Source organism: Bos mutus, chromosome 18 (genome assembly GCF_027580195.1).
Source record: "Bos mutus isolate GX-2022 chromosome 18, NWIPB_WYAK_1.1, whole genome shotgun sequence".
Classification (NCBI taxonomy): Eukaryota; Metazoa; Chordata; class Mammalia; order Artiodactyla; family Bovidae; genus Bos; species Bos mutus.
The window spans coordinates 23,572,429-23,591,188 of record NC_091634.1 but is presented as its reverse complement, the minus strand read 5'-3'; the positions used below and the strand labels follow the sequence as shown (position 1 = coordinate 23,591,188).

At 45.9% G+C, this 18,760-nt stretch overlaps 2 protein-coding genes across 3 annotated transcripts; one reads left to right on the top strand and one right to left on the bottom strand.

Annotated features, from left to right (window-relative positions):
* The first annotated feature begins 76 nt into the window (after positions 1-76).
* Positions 77-7,460, top strand: TXNL4B (thioredoxin like 4B). 2 transcript variants are annotated; one of them, XM_005896497.3, is made up of 4 exons: positions 77-325; positions 3,315-3,483; positions 4,823-4,974; positions 5,856-7,460. In XM_005896497.3, the coding sequence occupies exons 2-4, from the start codon at positions 3,352-3,354 to the stop codon at positions 6,019-6,021; spliced, it is 450 nt and encodes a 149-aa protein (XP_005896559.1). In that variant the 5' UTR covers positions 77-325; positions 3,315-3,351; the 3' UTR covers positions 6,022-7,460. The 2 variants fall into 2 exon arrangements, with proteins under 2 accessions (XP_005896559.1, XP_070244168.1); XM_070388067.1 differs by lacking the exon at positions 77-325 and adding an exon at positions 346-2,748.
* Positions 7,461-9,502: 2,042 nt separating this feature from the next.
* Positions 9,503-15,761, bottom strand: LOC102279172 (haptoglobin). The gene is made up of 7 exons (XM_005896496.3): positions 15,624-15,761; positions 13,656-13,729; positions 13,276-13,374; positions 12,921-12,992; positions 12,265-12,366; positions 11,361-11,435; positions 9,503-10,403 (listed from the first exon to the last, which is right to left on the bottom strand). The coding sequence occupies exons 1-7, from the start codon at positions 15,626-15,628 to the stop codon at positions 9,625-9,627; spliced, it is 1,206 nt and encodes a 401-aa protein (XP_005896558.2). The 5' UTR covers positions 15,629-15,761; the 3' UTR covers positions 9,503-9,624.
* Positions 15,762-18,760: the final 2,999 nt, after the last annotated feature.

Genomic DNA, 18,760 nt, shown 5'->3' with positions numbered 1-18,760 from the left:
TTAATAAGGGCGGGAGTGACCCTTGGGCTTCCGGTCAGAGCAGGGTTAGGTGGGCGGTGACTAGAATAACCTCTTGTGCTCATTGGGTTATTGAGAGCGGAACGCGCGTTCATCTCTGCGCCTGGGCGTTTTCTTTTTCAGTTTCCATCCGCTCTGGTGGTCGGCCGAGAGTTGCTAGGCAACGGCTCCAGGCTACTTTGAATTGGGGTCGCCGCCGCGGTTGGGGCAGGGGAAAAAAAGCCGTCTGAGTCGGCTTTTTCGAGAAGGTGTCGGGGTTGTCCACAACCCTGAAGTGGAAAAGAAGGAGGTGACCTGTACAATTAAAGTAAGTAGCGTTTTCCCCAGCAGTTGTGGGCCAGAAGTAGCCCAACCACAGGCATCATTAAAAATATATATGTCGGATATTTGGGAGAAATAAAGACGCGCGCCCACAGTGTAAGTAAAAGTCACTTCGTCTGTTCACACGCAGAGATAATCTCTGACGGAGTTGAAAGTGAAAGTCGCTCACTCGTGTCCGACTCTGTGACCCCATGGACCATACAGTCCATGGAATTCTCCAAGCCAGAATCCTGGAGTGGGTAGCCTTTCCCTTCTCCAGGGGATCTTCCCAACCCAGGGATGGAACCCAGGTCTCCTGCACTGCAGGCGGATTCTTTACTAGCTGAGCCACCAGAGAAGCCCAAGAATACTGGAATCGGTAACTTATCCCTTCTCCAGAGGATCTTCCCAACCCAGGAATCGAACTGGGGTCTCCTGCATTGCAGGTGGAGTCTTTACCAACAAAGCTATCAAGGAAGCCCTGGCATTTTCATTTTTATTTATTTTTCTATGTGAATATTTATATATGCATTATACTTAGGTTTTTGTACAAAAGTGGGAGCACACTTGATATACTACTGTTTTATAAAGTTTTTTTCTTTATCATGAGGGTTTTTCAATTATTCACCTCTAACCCAGTATATAATGACACTGTGCTAGTACATCATTGGGCTATATTATCATTTATTCCCTCTGTCCACTACTGATGACTGTTTAGGTTGTTTCCAGTTTTTCACACTTAGCAATGGTACACAAATCTTTGTGCACATGTCTATTTACTAGAGATTCTCAGAAGTGGAATTGTTGGTCAAAGAGTATTTCAGATTTCTTTTCTAGAAAAGTTTCGTTTCTCTACCTTCCATCAGGTATTGAATGCCTGCCAGTTCACTCACACTCTTGCTGTTTTTTTTTTAATCTTTGCCAAATGAATGACTTTTAAAGATATATCTTTTAATTTGCTTTCCTTTGCTTACAGGTAAAGCTTAACTTTCCGAATGTATCTGTCCATTTTTACCTCTTCTTTTGTCAGTTCTCTATTGGTATCCTTTGCTGTGGACATTTTCTTAGGCATGGTCTCTCCCCATGCCTAAAGAGAAATTTCCCTCTCCTCCTTCCAACACTTATCCAGTCCCACTGTCTTACCTGCTTACCTCCGCACTCCCTGTTGACTGCTTCCTCCTCTCTTAACAATACAGAAGTTGCTGGTCATTTGATTTCTAGTGGTGGGACAAATCCATCTTCTCTTTGACTTTCCCTTTCATCAGTAATTTGTTCTGCCACTCCCATTTGACGAAAGTCCCTTTTGGCAGTCTTCTTTCCTATTAAAAGTATGACCTATTACTGGGACAGTTTCCCTTCCTACATGAGTTTTATCTTAAAATGTGACTTGTCACTGAAAAAGAGAGAATGAAATCGTCCCTTTTCATAGCATTCAGTCCCCTGGGACTGAATTCAAAAAATCAAGTATCTCAGTGGAGTCTGTTGTAGATCAGAAATAGAGCTCCTTGATCAAAGAGTATTCTTGATCATAAAAATAGGACTTATTGTAGTAAATAAGTTGGGCTTCCCTTGTAACCCAGCTGGTGAAGAATCACCAGCAATGCAGAAGAGCTGGGTTCAATTCCTGGGTTGGGATGATCCCCTGGAGAAGGGAAAGGTTACCCACTACAGTATTCTGGCCTGGAGAATTCCATGGACTGTGTAGCCCATGGGGTCGCAAAAAGTCTGACACAGCTGAGCAACTTTCACTTTCACTTCCATTGTAGTAAAAGGAATACTGGACTAGAAATTTGATGGCATGGATTCTGGTCCTTGTTTTTGTAGCTAAAAATGTAACTGTGAACCTGAAAATGAGAATCCCCTTCTATCTCAGTGTTCTGCTCTGTATTTTGTGTGTGTGTGTGTGTGTGTGCGCGCGCGCACGTGTGGTTTTTACGCCCTCTTAGTTGATCTGTTTGCATGTAATGAGGTACACTCAATAAGACATACACCAAGAATCTTTAAACTAGAACTCATAATAATATAAATGTCTGTCTTTAAAAGGCTGTACAAAAGGGATGGAATGTACAAAAGGGATGGAACATGCATGAAGAGTATGGTACTGTAACAAGCAATGTGTGAGTTTTCTGCTTAGAGCAATGGGAAGATACTCACACGTGAGGTAAAGTGCAGAAGAGTGGGTAAAGTATGTGTGCTGGACATCTGTCGTTCACCCTCCAGATCCACTCTTCCTCTCTAGACTGCTCTGTGTCAAGGAGACTTGTTTGCCTCTGCAGCTCCCCCGCCCTCTTTGTTCCAGTTGGAGTCAGTCAGTGGGAGCGTTAGTGTTAGCCTCAGAGGGTGGGAGGAGAGTGGCTGCGTCCCCTCTCTGCAGGCTGACCCCCTTTACAGCGGCCCTGTCCACCCATCAGCGTCGGCCACGCGGTTCTGGTAAGTACTCGCTCCTGTGGCTCCTCCGGGCCTGGGGTGAGAACAGAGCCCCGTCCTGGCCCTCCTAGCCGAGGCTTCTTCATTACACCCTGTTGTTTCCTGTGCCCCGCCTCAATGAAAGTCTGCCAATGACCAAATTGGAAGATGGCATCTCTTTCCCGCTGGAACCAACTGATAGAATACACTATCTTTTGAGTGACAAGGGGAAAAACATCTTTGTATTTTCTTGTGAACGCATAACAAACTCTGAAAGATATCTGAAAAACTAATGAAAGTTGTTGCCTGGTAACTACCCCAGGGCGCTGGCAACCAAGCCCTCTGAGGGGAGAGAGAGGGAGATTTTATTACAGTATAGCTCTCTGTGTTGTTTCTTGATAACTGGTGGACTTACTTGCCACCTGTTTGTGCATTTAGTGTATTCCTTGTACTTTTTTGTTACTATGTTGTATGAAACATTTTTTCATTTAAGAGGGAAAAATATACATGTCACCTACTCCAAAAATGAACAGTGTTTCAAAATTAGGGACTCATGCACTTAATCTGTGTTTAAACATTGCAACTTTCAGGACCAACAGTGAGGATTGATAATCGGATTATTTCAACATGAGCTTCCTCTTACCCAAACTGAGTAGCAAAAAGGCAGTAGACCAAGCAATAAAAAGTACTGCAGAGAAGGTGCTGGTTCTCAGGTTTGGGAGAGACGAGGATCCGGTCTGTCTGCAGCTAGACGACATAGTAAGTGAATTTTTTAAGATTTTTATTAAAAACCTATACGTTCTTACGCCAGCGTCTGCAGAGTGCATGAGCAGGGGCAGGCAGGGCCCAGGTGTACAGCTGTTCGATTGTTAGCACACTTCCACCAAGAGCCGATGATGTGCCTGCCTGAGTCGAACCGCCTAGTCTGTGATTGTGTGGAATCCGCCCTAGATGTCCTTCCCCACTAGCAGCTGCCGAAGCTCGGTTTCACCAACAAGCAGTGGAAGACCAGAAACGCTACAAACTAGAGTCTGTGAACATTGTCTCATTCAGTGCTCCCCACAGTGGGATAATCAGTATTCCCGAGAGGGGAGATGCATGCCAGGGAGGTCAGGTGACTTCCCACGGGCCCAGAACCACTAAGTTGCAGAGCTGGGATCTGAACGTTGTTTTCTTTGCCTGCAAATATGCTTTTCTGGGGTGCCGCCTCCAGTGTGTGCCTGATGGTAATCTATGATTTCACAGCACATCTCCACAGTCTGATGAGTCGAGAGGGGAGTACAGGACAGAGTAAGCTTATCCTGGTCTCTGACTTACCCAGGACTAAGACCTCACCCACGTTTTCTGTTGCTGCCACCTGCAGTGTGGATCCAGTGTTAGAAACCCCATGACTGTGATCAACAATGAGGGTGTGATGCATTAACCTGGTGGGAAAGCGGCCAGAGCATTTTACCCTCAACTGTGGGGGTGTGGAGTATCACAGAGTGTAGACTGTGAAGCCAGGCTGTCCGAGTTCAGAGCCCAGCCTTACTGCTTACAGCTGTGTGACTGGGGGCATATTATGTCCTCGTGGCTCGGTTTTCTCATCTGTGAAATGGTGCCTGTAGCCTTGCATACCTCCTAGAAATGTTGTATGGATTAAAGGAGCCAACAAGTGTAAAGCACTTAGAACACTTAGCACACAGCAAGTGCCACGTAAGGGTCTGCTGTTTCGTCATAACTCTCATTTATGAGTGAGATTGGAAACAAGGAGATTTGGGAGAATTGCAGTATCTGTACCACATATTTCTGAGTTTACTTTTTTATTTAAGCAAGTATGGATTTTATAAATCCATGAAAAGTTTAAAAACACATATTTTAATCAAAAATAGAAGGAAAAAAGAAGAAATATATTCACCCAGTTTTCTCAGGGCCCTCTCATTACCCTACCAATAGTGATTCAGACTCTGAATAGGGTTACACTGTCTCTTAACGTGGAACTCCCAACAGGCTAGATTCTTGGTCCGGGAATTTTTTTCACACAGAAAATTCTTCTAGTAAAAAGGCTCACAAGAGAAACGGTAACAGTTGTAATCCACATCTCTCTCTCCATCTGCAGCTTTCTAAGACCTCTTCTGACTTAAGTAAAATGGCTGCTATCTATCTAGTAGACGTGGACCAAACCCCAGTTTATACACACTATTTTGACATCAGTTATATTCCATCTACTGTGTTTTTCTTCAATGGGCAGCATATGAAAGTGGATTATGGGTAAGTTAGATTGACATGAAGTCACTATAGTCTTCAAAGTTTCTTTTCTCCAGTCAGTCTCAGTAGCTCACCCACTTGGATGTGATGGGGGCTTTGTGTGTCTTATGTTGGTACTGTTTCCTCAGTTGATGAAGTTTCTAATGTGTGTGTGTGTGTAACTCTGGTACAAAATGAGAGTGTTTCCAGTATGAGTGGCGAATGTTAACTTACTACTAAAATCTGAGAGACTAGTACAGTTTGTGAAGCACTCACCATCCATCACTGCAGAAAATACAGAACAGCTTTTGTCAGTTTCCCAGGAGTTTTATTTCAAACAAAGTGGGCCATTGTTCTTAAACTCTTGATACTCATTGGCTGCATCTGTGAAAGAAGTGATCCTTCAGCAAATTAAGACATGCATTTCCCTTACCAAGCGTTCTGTCTGCTTTCAGTTAGGAGAATTTTGAAGTCATCCTTTCTCAGAGTCTGTCAAAAATAAGTAAGATGAGGGACTTCTGTGATGGTCCAGTGGTTAAAACTTCACCTTTCAAAGCAGGGGGTTCGGGTTCGGTCCCTTCTGGGGGAGCTAAGACCCCATATGCCTGGAGGCCAGAAAGCCAAAACAAAGAACAGAAGCCATACTGTAACAAATGCTATAATGACTTTAAATGGGCCACCTGGTAGGGCTTCCGTGCTCTCCCAGCAGCCCCCAGCACTGGTTTTAGTCATGTGTCAAATGGGCCCTGTAATCACAAATGGAGAATCAGTGTCAGGCTTTGTGTCTGAGGGCTCCCTGACCAGAAGAAAGTGAGAGAGCTGCTGTTTACTTTGTTTATCCTGAAGGCTTTACAAGTACTTTTGAAAAGTTCTGAGCAAGGTTGTTTCTCTCCTACACTATTTAGGTCTCCAGATCACACTAAGTTTGTGGGAAGTTTCAAAACCAAGCAAGACTTCATAGATTTGATTGAAGTAATTTATCGAGGCGCAATGAGGGGGAAACTTATTGTGCAAAGTCCTATTGATCCCAAGAATATTCCCAAATACGACCTCCTCTATCAAGACATTTAGTGCTTTCACTGCCATCAGAGTTGAAGAGAAAGGCCCATCTCGAAACAGTACCTAACTCCAGCTGTGCGGTTTTCCTGGGGTCCTTCAGAAACATGGTCAGCATCCCAGAGAATAAGAGGTTTGACCTCAACAGAAAGTACCGGCCGCCAAGCAGAAGACCGCACTGATGCTGGGACATTCGGGGATGCCCAAGTGTCTACACCCTGCAGATCTCAGAGAGGTCAAGCCAGCCGTGGTCAATTTCCCCAGTGTGGGTGTTTTAATTTCTCTGTATATTGTGCTTTTCTTTATTCTTTAAGATAATACAGAATCCTTCTAAATTTGGCTAGGACAGTTTGATTCAACTGTTTATTTGATACATTGAGTAAACTAGAAAATCAGTTCACATAAGAGCAAAAACACTTGTTTTCTACCCTACGTGTACATACCCACCCCTTCCTTCATCCTCAGCCTCGCCTTCCCTCCGTGCATGTATTTATCTCATGCTCACCTACTATCCCAGGTTCTCTTGGAATATATCAGTCTCTACTGATAGTGGCCAAGGTGGTTTTATCTGCAAGACTTTCTGGCTCAGAATTTTAAAGGTATCTTGGCTTGTTCATTTTACCAGCTTTTATGTTATTAAATTGCCCCAGGGGTGAGAACTTGGACTTCCTTTACTGTCCAGCACCCAATTTGAGCTAAACAAAAAATTAAGTACCCTTAGTCAGTAGGAGCCAATCTCTCCCGGAGCTCCGTCTCTTTCTGAGGAGAAAACTGTACTTCAGAGACTCAAGACTGGAAAGAGATCTCAGAACTGCTAGAAAGAAGTATCATCTATATAGGACTTGCCGGTTTTAATAACTTTATGAAGAATTCTTGCTCTCTCAGGGCCCCCTGGCACAACCTTCACCACTTGGACAGGTTCCTCTTCTCATGGAGCTAATGGCACTGACTTTCTAGAATAAGAACGTATGCAGAACCAGAAGGCAGAGCGCCAGACAGCACACGACCCGCTTGGCAGCTGTTGGCCTTCAGGCAGGGCAGCACGGTCACTGCACAACTGTCCCCCTTTGCCGGGTGCTTCCTTTCCAAGTCTTCTGTGACAAACGTGTCAGAGGAGGAAGGTTGCTGGGCACCTGGGTGGCCTTCATTGATAAAGGAGAGAGCACTTCAGGAATGAGACAACAAAATCCTTTCACCACCACCTCCATTGTCTCCTGGCCCCCACTTCCTGCTTACGTTGGTAATCGTGATGCATGGAACCACAGCAGCCATCTTAGGACCATGAGGCAACCAGCCCTGGGATGAAAAATGAACATGCTGAAAAGAATGATGAAAAGAGCCTGGGTCCCTGATGACGATATCAAGCTCCCGAGTGGACTCTAGACCTGCCTGGCTTCAGATTTCTGTGAAAGAATAAAACGTCTTTACCACGTGTCACTTTGGTTGGATTTTCTGTCCCTCATAGCCTAAATTACACGGCATTTGAGGTGTGAGAAGTGCTCAGATAACAGCAAAAACTCAGCACTGTCACGCATAAGATTCTCATGCCTTTCCTCCTGAGGGCTTTTTGGTGATGCTTCTCTGAAGTCCAGGTTTGTGTTTTTTTTCCCATCATAGTTGCTCTCCCTTCCACAGTGTTTATTAATTACATACTGTATGCCCCCATCCTATGCCAGGTACTGCACAAAGCAAATGACTCCAGGATGGAAAAAAAGCTTAGAAGAGACAGTTCCTGAGCCTTAAAGGAGAGTAGGAAGTACTCATGGAGAAGGGGGAGGGCATTAGGGGGAACCAGGGGGAGGCAGGCCCAGGGGCTGGAGACAGCATGCGTGTTGAGAGGGCTCCACAGAGTTCAGTGTCACTGAAACCCGAGGGGGAGGCAGGTGGGCAGGAGGTGCTGCCGGGGAGGAAGGTAGAGGGGATAAGGAAAGTGACAAAATAGCGAAAGTTTTATTTTTCTCCTTAGAGGCAGAAGCCACTTAATACAATCAGATTTTTCTTCAAAAAAAACTTGGATGGTTTATTCTTCAAAAAAACTTAGTGCTGAAGGTATTATTAGAAGAAAGAGGTATAACTGTATGCTTAGAAGCAGGATTTTACATGTTTGTGTTATTTTTGACTTTCTGGCCATCGTCTCTTGTGCAGGTTCTAGAATACAGGTCTCAGTTGTTCCTTGGCCTGTGAGCTCCAACCTGCTTTTCATTATCGATGGGTCTGGAGAGTGCCTGTGACAACATCACAGGGAAGGACAGAACACTAGAGAGAGAGTAGTGACACCAGTCGACATTTTAAGCCCTAAGCAGGGGAGGCCGCATTTTGCCGTGACAAGACTGTATGCTGGTGAAGGGCCAGTGTGCTGAGTAAAGGTGTGTGGCTCACTTAGAACTCTTCTTCTTCAGTTAGAAGGAGAGCTTCATGGGCTGGGCTCCGGAACTTTTGTTCTGGGAAACTGTTCATAGCAAGAACAGTTTATCTTTGTGAAATGAAAGACTCAGATGGCTGTGGTTTGAGTCCTAGTTGAGGGTTGCTTTCTTCCAAATGGGAAAAGCAGCCCCTCCTCAGGAAGAGACTTCTGACTCCCCCCAGCCCCAGAATGTTTCTACTGATGGCGCTTTAGAGCCTGTCTGGGTTACGCCCCCCGTGGGAGAGCCCAGGACACTAATGGGCAGGGAGCTCAGGGAACTTGGCAGGTTTGTCATTGAGCTGTGACTTGGACCCAGCAAATCTAGAAACCCTGCCTTTATACATCTTACTGTGTTAGCCGAAGTGCTGGTGTGTTGGAGCACAAGCAACGGAGTAGTATCTGTCAGACACTCGTGCCGCTCAAGCCAGTGTCTTTCTCACCAGCCTTCTCTCTTTCTCCTCCTCCACTCGGAAGAAGCAGAGGATGCTGTGAAAAGAGCTCAGGGTTTGTGTTCAGACAGACCTAGGTTCAGAACTCAGCTTTGGGCTTCCCTGGTGGCTCAGTGGTAAAGAACCCACTTGTCGATGTAGGAAATGCAAGTTTGATCCCTGGGCTGAAGATACCCTGGAGAAGGAAATGGCAACCCACTCCAGTATTCTTGCCTGGGAAATCCCATGGAGAGAGGAGCCTGGTAGGGTCTTCATGGGGGTCGCAGAACTTAGTGACTAAGCAACAACAAAGGTTCAAGATTCAGCTTTTCTATTTAATAGCTGGGTAACCTTCAGCAAATCACTTCTCTGACTCTCTATTTCCTTGTCTATAAAACAAAGGATAACTGTGACCTCCCTGAGGCCTGCCATCGAATAGGCGCTCATTCAGTGATCATGAGTTCCCCAGTGGGACAGTTCGTATCACCTTAGGGATTTCCAGTTGGCCCGGGTGTTTTCTGCCACACTCCCAGTAAAGTCTAGAGCACTTGGCTGCTGCTGTACCGTCAGTGAGAGAAAAAAAAAAAAAAACCAAGGCTAAAAACAGCACAGACGGGCTTCCCTGGGGGCTCAGTGGTAAAGAATGCAAGACACATTGCAGAAGTGAGGCAAAGCAAGCTCTTTATTGGCTGGAACCCACCAGCGCCACACTGCACTCGTGTCCCCTCCACTCCTGTGCAGCTTTCCCCTCGTCCTTCCAGGCAGCTGCTCCTAGCCAGCCCCGCCTTAGTTGTTAGCGATGGTTTTCCGAACCCAGTCCAGAATGGAGGTCACCTTCACGTACACACCATACTCAGCCACAGCACAGCTCTTGTCAAAGCTCAGGATCCCGGCCGCATACCAGGTGTCGTCTTCCTTGTCGTGAACGACGAAGGCGCTGCCGGCGTCGCCATAGCAGGTGTCGTCCTGGTACTTGGACAGGCCGACACAGAAGGTGTTCTCATTCAGTATGGGCTGCACCCCTACGGGGCTCTTAGCTGTCTTATTTTTAGGTGCGTCGACGCCCTCATAGTGTTTCACACACTTGTCTTGGTCAGCCACAGGCAGCATGACATACTTCAGATGCTCCGTAAAGTTGAAGTTTTCATTTCGCCCCCAGCCAGACACATAACCCACACGACCCACCTTCACATAATCTTTTGAAGGTAGGCAGATGGGCATTACTTTGTCATTGACAGGTACCTTCCGTCTGAGTTTGATGAGCCCAATGTCTACCTTGGAGTGGTCAGGGTGGAGAACCACCTTCTCCACCTCTACAAGCTGGTTCTTCCCCACATAGAGTCTTAAAGTAGGAGTGATGTCCTTTGCTTTTTTGTCACTACTGTGACCCAGGTAGAGATTTTTAGCTGTGGTGAGGAGCCATCGTTCATTGATGAGCGTGGCTCCCGAGATGAGGTTATGCTGGGAGACCATCTTGGCCTGCCAGGGAAAGCCGCCCTTGGCATCCAATGAGCCACCGATGATCCTCTGCACCTGGTCCACGGGGTGCTTGGGCTTCCCGCACACTGTTGAGAGCAAGACCATCATTAATAGGAGCGGGGTGTGAGTGTCCTCTGGGCCGGGAAACATAAAAACGCCAACTCTTGCTGCTGTCCAAAACTATCGCTCTTCATGTCTCCAGGGCTAGAAACATTTACATGCTTTGCCCGTACCTTCTGCTCCTCCCGTCCCCAATGCTTACAGTTTAAAAAAATTTTTTTTTAATGTTCACATCACTAAAGCAGAGTTCTGTTTCCTGCTTTTCTGACTCACAAACAGCACTGAAATTTTCAAACCCCAGCTGCTGAACTCTAGGTATATTTAAGTGATTTATCACAACTAGAGGTCCACGATCCCTGAAATTGAGTGTAAGGACAAGGAGCTACCAAGGTTCATTCTCTCTGAATAAATAGGGACATGAAGCAATGTTGGCCGGAACACAGGTTTTATAGATACTGCAGTCGATACCCAGCAGGTTAGTGGTTCCACAGCCCAAGTAGCAGAAGAGGGTGGACAAAACCCTCTTGTTCCAGGAGGGAAAGGAGAGAGCACAGCCCCTCCTGGTGAGAGTCCTGACCCTCCTCCAGCCTGTTGTAGTACATTCCCATGGATTACGGTTTTGTTCTGCCCTCCCTCAACCTATTCTTCCTGCAGCTTGCTTTACCCTTGGCCCAGGGCTCTCCAGGTGGGCTCTCTATACAGAGTCCCCTGATCCTCTGTGGACAGTGTAGACAGTGGACTCGGTCAGTGCCTCGGAGGCCAGATGAACACATCCTTAGTGAACTTCAAGGGGCGGCGTCACCTGCATGCGCACATCTCTGCCCAGCCACCTCTGGTGCCCCCGCTCCCTGTCCTTGGCTTGTGTGTGCCCAGAGGAAGCCTCATAGGGAGGATGTGCCTTGATGTTCCAATCAAGATGCTTGTCGTGCACCAACCCCTCAGTACCCACTTTCAGTCTGCTTCCCAGGCCCCTGGCTTCCTACCTGCCTCACATTCAGGGAGTTGCTGTCCAACGTTCTTATTTATCCACTGCTTCTTACTGTTAAAGGTGTACATTCCTGAAACAAAATGAAAGAATACAAGCTGAAAGGGACACTAGCTGGACCTAGCACTGGGAGCGAGCATATTTAAAGAGCAGAGTCGGAGAAATAGGAGGAAGGAGGGCCAGGGAGGGGGAGGAACAGAAGAGCTCGGTGCTAGAAGCCAAGTGCTGGGGGCCGGTGAAGCCCAGCAGACGGATGGTGGTCTAGGTGGCCGAGGCGATTGTGTCAAGGCAGTACAGGGTTGGAATCAGGGTTCAAATCCTGACTTTCCCTCATACAGGCTACCTGAACTTGGGCAAATTTATCAACCTCTCTATGCCTCAGTTTCTTCAGAAGTGAAATGAGAATAATAATCCTCTCTTGGAAATTCCCTAGTGGTCCAGTGGTTAGGATTCCAAGCTTCTAATTTGGGGGACACAGGTTCCATCCCTGGTCAGGAAGTTAAGTTCCCACAAGCTGTGCAACTTGGCAAAAATAAATAATAGTGTCTCCAGAGGGGTGTTGTGAGGACCTCTGTGAGCAAATCTGTGGAGAAAACTACCCAGTGCGGGAGCGTGGCGCTCATGAGGTGAGGGCTCCCTGCCATCATCACCATCACCATCCTGTTTTATATAGATCTCACCCTGAGATGGGTAGGCTACGTGGCATCTCCTCTGCTTAACAAGGAAGAAAACTCGAGGCTGAAGAGAGTTAATTTTCCCAAAAGGCCACAGCTGCCAGTGACAAAACCCTCATTAGAACCTGAATCTCCTGGCTCCAGAAAGCACATGCCCTTTCTGACCAGTCACCTTGGCTCCATCCCCCGTGGAAGTGGAGGGACAGGAGGCATTCGTCTAGGCCTTACCATCTCCACAGGTGCGCAGTGTGTAATAGGGTTTGCACTGATAGCGAACCAAGTACTCCACGTAGCCATTTTCAATCTTGGGGGGCTCTGGGCAGCTGTCATCTGCAAAGGAAAAGAGGAAGAGAAGGTTCATATTGGGGAACAACCCCTGGAGATGCGAAAAGTCAGAACAGAAGAAGCTGGTTTGCACATCAAACTCCCTCCCTCCCAGAAGGAGAGAGCACCAGCTCTTCCTGGTGACGGTGGAGTCCTGACCCATCTCCAGCCGCTTGTAGCACATTCCCACGGGTTGCGCTTTTGTTCTGCCCTCTCTCGACCTGTTCTTCCCGCAGCTTGCTTTACCCTTGGCCCAGGGATCTCTAGGTGGGCTCTCTGTACATACAGGGTCCCCTGATCCTCTGTGGAAGTGGATTCAGTCAGTGCCCAGGAGACCAGATGAATGCATCCCTAGTGAACTTTATGGGGAACCATCACCTGCCTGTGCACGTCTCTGCCCGGCCACCTGTGGTCCCCCCAGTCCCTGTCCTCGACTGGTGTGTGCCCAGAGGAGGCCTCACAGGGAGGATGTTCCTTGAGGATATTTCGATCAAGATACCTGCCATGCCCCAACCCCTCAGTACCCACTTTCAATCTGCTTCCCAGGCCTGACTTCCTACCTTCTTCACATTCAGGAAGTTGCTGTCCAATGTCCTTGTTTATCCATTGCTTATTGTTAAAAGTATACACCCCTGAAACAAAACAAAAAAAAAAAAAAAAAATGAGCAAAAAGCTGGACCTAGCACTAGGAGAGAAGGTATTTAAAGAGCAGAGTCAGAGAAGTAGGAGCAGGGAGGGCGGGGGAAGAGGAGCAAGGGAGGAGCGCTATGCTAAAGCCAAGAGCTGCGGGTGCCAGTAAAGCCCAGCAGGACAGACAATGGTCAAGGTGACTGGCAGTCGTGGCAATACTGGAGACTGTGTTGAGGCAGTCCGGGGTTGGGACAGGAGGACCCGGAGGCGTTCGCCCAGGCTTACCATTTCCAGCATGCAGTTTGTAATATTTGTCACACTGATAGCGAACCGAGTACTCCACATGGCTATTAGCAATCTCGGGGGCCTTTGGGCAGCTGTCGGCTGCAAAGGAAAACAGGAGGACAAGGTTCATTTTCAGAAACTGCCCCTAGAGACTGGAAAAGTCAGGAGAGAAGAAACAGCATATCAACCTCCCACACCCGAAATGGAAGCCCAGGAGAGATTGCTGGCTGGCTGGCTCCCCAATGTTCTTTACGATACTGAAAGACCAGAGATCAGGATAAGGAGCAACTGGATTTTCCCAGAGAGGATGCAGATCTGATGGGCCCAAGTGGGATGCAGCAGTGCGGCCAGGTACAGCCCTCGCCCAAAGGCAGACCTACCTGTGGCCTCACTGCCGGTTTCCACCGCGAGAAGCTGCCCGCAGAGCAGGAGAGTGACGACAGCTTGCAGGGCGCTGCAGAGAAGACAGAAAGGAGGGCACTGCTGGTCTCCCCACTTAAACACGCACACTCCCCGCTCCTGTTACCTAGAGACCCCTCACCCACCCACATGCATACTTTAGCAGCTTCCCAGTCACAGAGGTTCCCGTGTGTTCCGTGCTGCTGGGAATTCTACAGCAGCTTCAGAGTAGAGCAAGCAAGATTAGGAAGGGATCGGGCCTCAGTGTGTAGCAGGATTCAGGAAACACTAAATTGTTAGCAACATATGAGCTCCTCAGCAAAGAGAAGCCTCCCTTGGAGTGGGAAGCACCCTGAGGTGCTGGGCTACGAGGATTCCACTAATGCATGTGGATATCTAGACGATGGGGTGGGGGTGGGCGTGGGGGTTATCATTATGCTACTCTCTACTTTGGGGAGATTTCATAATAAAACACTGATGTAGTTGTTTCTATTATTTTATGATAATTTGACTTCAGGAAGTCGTATAGCGAACTCCCAAATTCCAGAAGGTTACCTGGATGATAACTGAGTCCGTAAAAGCTTGCCTGTGCACATGGGCATCAGCACACAGGCCATACCCACCCGTGGACCATCTCCCTGGAAGATGGCAACTACTCAGAGATGGCTTGGTTAAGTTCCTAGTTTCATTATTTCAACATTTCAGAAAAAAAAATTTTTCTGTTTTGATAAAATCTGAGTGCCTTGTGTCACTCAAATGTTTCACTTTTGGTCTTTCTCATTATACGTTTTTTTAAAATCTGCTAATAGGCATATTCAAAATGCCAGGGAGAACTCCCTGGCAGTCCAATGGTTAGGACTCAAAGCTTTCACTGCCTGGACCCAGGTTCAATCTCTGGTTGAGGAACTAAGATCCCGCATGCCATGTGGTGTGGCCAAAAAAGGGGGAAAAAACGTCCGGAGGCCTACCACAGGAGCTTCCCCACAAAGATGAAAACTTTATAATCTCAAGGAAAAAGCTATTCCTTAGAGAAAGTCACGTCTCATGGGAAAGACAGCACCACCTGAAAACATCACCTTTTATGGACACAGAAAAGCAGAGAATCTTTGCATAGTAAACCTTTACTTACTATGTGTGTGCTCAGTCACCAAGTTATGCCCAACTCTTCGCGACCCCATGGACTGTAGCCCACCAGGCTCCTCTGTCCTTGGGGTTTCCCAGGTAAGAATACCGGAGTAGGGTTGATCTCCTGGAGAAGGGGATGGCTTCTCCAGGAGATCTTCCCAACCTAGGGATCGAATCCTGCATTATCAGGCAGATTCTTTACCACTGAGCTGCCAGTGACACCCCAGAGAGAATGTTACAAAAAGAATAGTAGTATGGGCAGCACAGGAATATGGTGAGAACCGTGAAGCTGATGTGCAAATGAATGAAATTTGGAAAACAATGAGGTAATGACTGAAAGGACTGCTCCAAACTCATAATTCCTAGAAGTCAAGGACCAAGCTTTAATCCATTTCCAATATCTCCTCCAGAACCTTATGCAGCACATAGAACATAGAGGATCCTCTACAAACACGCTAATATTTGGAAGATAATTCTTATAAATACAGGTTGAGCCTTGGTGCTTCCTGGCTCTAAAACCAAACACATGAGTAGATTCCCCCAGGCAAAGAAGAGTGAGATCCATCCTAAATAATCGGGAGTCAGAGCCAAGGACAGAACAAACCCTGAGAAGCTTTACGAGGATAAAACATTGCACGCTGTGCATCAGAAAGCAAACAAAGTCTATAATTTAGTCCATTTGCCTTATTTATCTTCGTTATATTTTTGCATTTCTCCTGTAGGCCTCTCCTATACTCAGGCTGTCATGTAGATAAAAGATATATCCAAAGAAGGATGAAATAATCCAGAGAAAAGTGAGGGATAGGAGCAAACTGTGGACTCACCTCATCTTTGGTGTGTCTGGCTCTGGAAGAGCAGTGCCGTTGGGGGCACCTGCTGATGCTTTTATGTCCCCAGTGTCTCACTCCACCCCCTTCTTCATTTTGTAATTGCTGTGTCTCCACACTTTGGCCTTATTAAGGTTACTCACATTTTCCAGTAACAAAGCCACAAACAACCTCCCTGTTAAAGAGTCCAGCTCTTGCTTCATGCTTGAGTTTCCCCTGGTGTTCTTCATGCTTTGAGCCGAAGAATCCTGGCCACATCACTACCCTGTGCAGCTGCCAAAGGGTTTCCCGAAATGAGCCAGTGTGCAAGACTTGGGGAGGAACCGTCAATCTGAGTCTGTTTGTTCTGAATGCTTTTCAACACTGGACAAAGCCCTTCTTGGGGTTGTTTCAAATCCATTAGAGACACTCCTGCAACCTGGCTGAGACAGGGCTCTCAAGTAAACATTTCCTTTTCACAATCATGTCCCCCACACTGTGTTGCCATCTCCCTGTTTTGCAAAGCTCTCCAACCTGAAATCAGTAAAATGTACTCATTGTATCTTCTCTGATTGCTTGTTCCAACAAATCACACAGAATGGATAAGGCTATAGTGTAGATGCAAACCATACTCAATGGCAGTGGTTATCATGGTTTTATTGTTGTTGTTGTTCAGTTGCTCAGTCGTGTCCAACTCTTTGCAACCCATGGACTACAGCACGCCAGGTTTCCCTGTCCTTCACTATCTCCTGGAGTTTGCTCAAACTCATGTCCATTGAGTCAGTGATGCCATCCAACCAGCTCATCCTCTGTTACCCTCTTCTCCTCCTGCCTTCAATCTTTCCCAGCATCAGGGTCTTTTCCAGTGAATCAGTTCTTTGCATCAGGTGGCCAAACTATTGGAGCTTCAGCTTCAGCATCAGTCCTTCCAATGAATATTTAGGGTTGATTTCCTTTAAGATTGACTGGTTTGATCTCCTTGCTGTCCACAGGACTCTCGAGAGTCTTCTCCAGCACCATAGTTCAAAAGCATCAGTTCTTTGGCACTCAGCCTTCTTTATGTTCCAACTGTACAGACCTTGTTGGCAAAGTGATGTCTGTGCTTTTTAATATGCTGTCTAGATTTGTCAGAGCTTTTCTTCCAAGGAACAAGCGTCTTTTAATTTCACAGCTGCAGTCACTGTCCACAGTGATTTTGGAGCCCATGAAAATAAATTAAGTCTGTCACTGTTTCCATTGTTTCCCCATTTATTTGCCATGAGGTGATGGGACTGGATGCCATGATCTTAGTTTTTTTAATGTTGCATTTTAGGCTGATTTTCATTGTCCTCTTTCACCATCAAGAGGCTCTTTAATTCCTCTTCATTTTCTGCCATAAGGGTGCTGTCATATGCATATCTGAAGTTACTGATATTTCTCCTGGCAATCTTGATTCCATCTTGAGCTCCAGCCAGCCCGGCATTTCACATGATGTACTCTGTATGTCAGTTAAATAAGGTGACAATATACAGCCTTAATGTATTCCTTTCCAAATTTTAAACCAGTCAGTTGTTCCAGGTCCATTTCTAACTGTTGGTAACTGCAAATGTCTGCAGCTGAGTACTATTCAATTTTAATAATACTCATTTCATTTATAAAAGCCCAGTGGTTCTTAAAGTGTGCAGAAGAATCCCTCTGGGATATTTAAGGTGGTGCTGATATAATAGCAAAATAACTGGAAACAGCACAAATGTTTATCAATAGGAGAATGGCTAAATAATGTGTGATCTATTTGTATAACAAGATTACACAGCCATGAGAATGAATGAACTGTGAAAGAACATGGATAGTTTTATAAACATAATTTTTAAAGAGAACTTCAAGTTTCAGGAAACTATATTGTGAATAATACTGCTTTTATAGAGCTCAAAACCAAGCAAACTCAGTAATGGATTCTAAAATATGACACCAAAATCGCAAGCAGCAAAAAAAAAAAAAGGATAAGTTGGGCTTCATCAAAATTTAAAACTTTTGTGCATCAAAAGATAATACCAAGAAAGTAAAAAGATAATCTACGAATAGGAGAAAATTTTTACAAATCATGTATCCAGTAAGGATTTACTGTCCAGACTATATAAAGAACTCTTACAGCAACAAAATGAAAAACAACCCAATTAAAAATGAACAAATGATATGAATAAACATTTTTCCAATAAAGATATACAAAAATGATCAGCAAGTACATGAAAAATGGTCAACACTGTTGGAAAACGTCATTAAGGACATGCAAAATCGCAGGATACCAGCTTACACCTACAGCAAGCATGTGCGTGTGCCGTCAGTCGTGTCCAACGCTTGATGACTTCAGCATAGCCCACCAGGCTCCTCGCCATGGAATTTTCCAGGCAAGGATACTGGAGCAGGTCGCCACTTCCTCCTCCAGGGGATCTTCTCAACCCAGTGATCAAACCCGCATCTCTTGCATCCCCTGCATTAGCAGGCTGGTGCTTTACCACTGAGCCACCTGGGAAGCCTCCACCTACAAGTATGGCTACAAATAAAAGAAAAAAAAAATGTAAGTCTTGGCAAGAAGGTGGAGAAATTGGAACTCCCAGCCATTGCTGGTGGGAATGTAAAATGGAGTAGTATTTGGAAAGCCGTACGACAGTTCCTCAAAATCCTAACCTAGAATTATTAATACCATATGACCCAGTGATTCCACCTCTAGGTATTTAAGCCCAAGACAATTGAAAAGGGACTCAAACAGATTCTTGTACACCAGTGTTCATTGCAACATCATTCACAATATCCAAGGGTAGAAACAACTCAGATGTCCTTCAACAGATGAATGGATAAAAATACATACAGTGGAATATTGTTCACTTATAAGAACATCTGATATATGCCATGACATGAATAAACTTTGAAAATATTATGTGAAGTGAAAGAAACCAGAAACAAAAAACAAACACATGATTCCACTTGTATAAAATGTCTAGAAAAGGGAAAATCATCAAGGCAGAAAGTAGAATAGAGGTCACCAGGGGTGCAGGGGAGGGGTGTGTGCAGCAGGGGAAGGAAAGGGAAGATATTGCTTAATGGGTACAGAGTTTCTGCTTGGAATGATGAAAAAGTTTTGGAAACAGTGGTTGCACAACATTGCAAATACAATGAAT

Excerpts from the sequence above, each read along its gene's own strand:
- TXNL4B (XM_005896497.3), top strand. The coding sequence starts at position 3,352 with ATGAGCTTCCTCTTACCCAAACTGAGTAGCAAAAAGGCAGTAGACCAA. Across the intron at positions 3,484-4,822 it reads GTCTGCAGCTAGACGACATA|CTTTCTAAGACCTCTTCTGA; the intron begins GTAAGTGAATTT and ends CTCCATCTGCAG. Across the intron at positions 4,975-5,855 it reads CATATGAAAGTGGATTATGG|GTCTCCAGATCACACTAAGT; the intron begins GTAAGTTAGATT and ends TACACTATTTAG.
- LOC102279172 (XM_005896496.3), bottom strand. Across the intron at positions 13,375-13,655 it reads AACCGGCAGTGAGGCCACAG|CCGACAGCTGCCCAAAGGCC; the intron begins GTAGGTCTGCCT and ends TTTCCTTTGCAG. Across the intron at positions 12,367-12,920 it reads ACTTCCTGAATGTGAAGAAG|ATGACAGCTGCCCAGAGCCC; the intron begins GTAGGAAGTCAG and ends TTTCCTTTGCAG.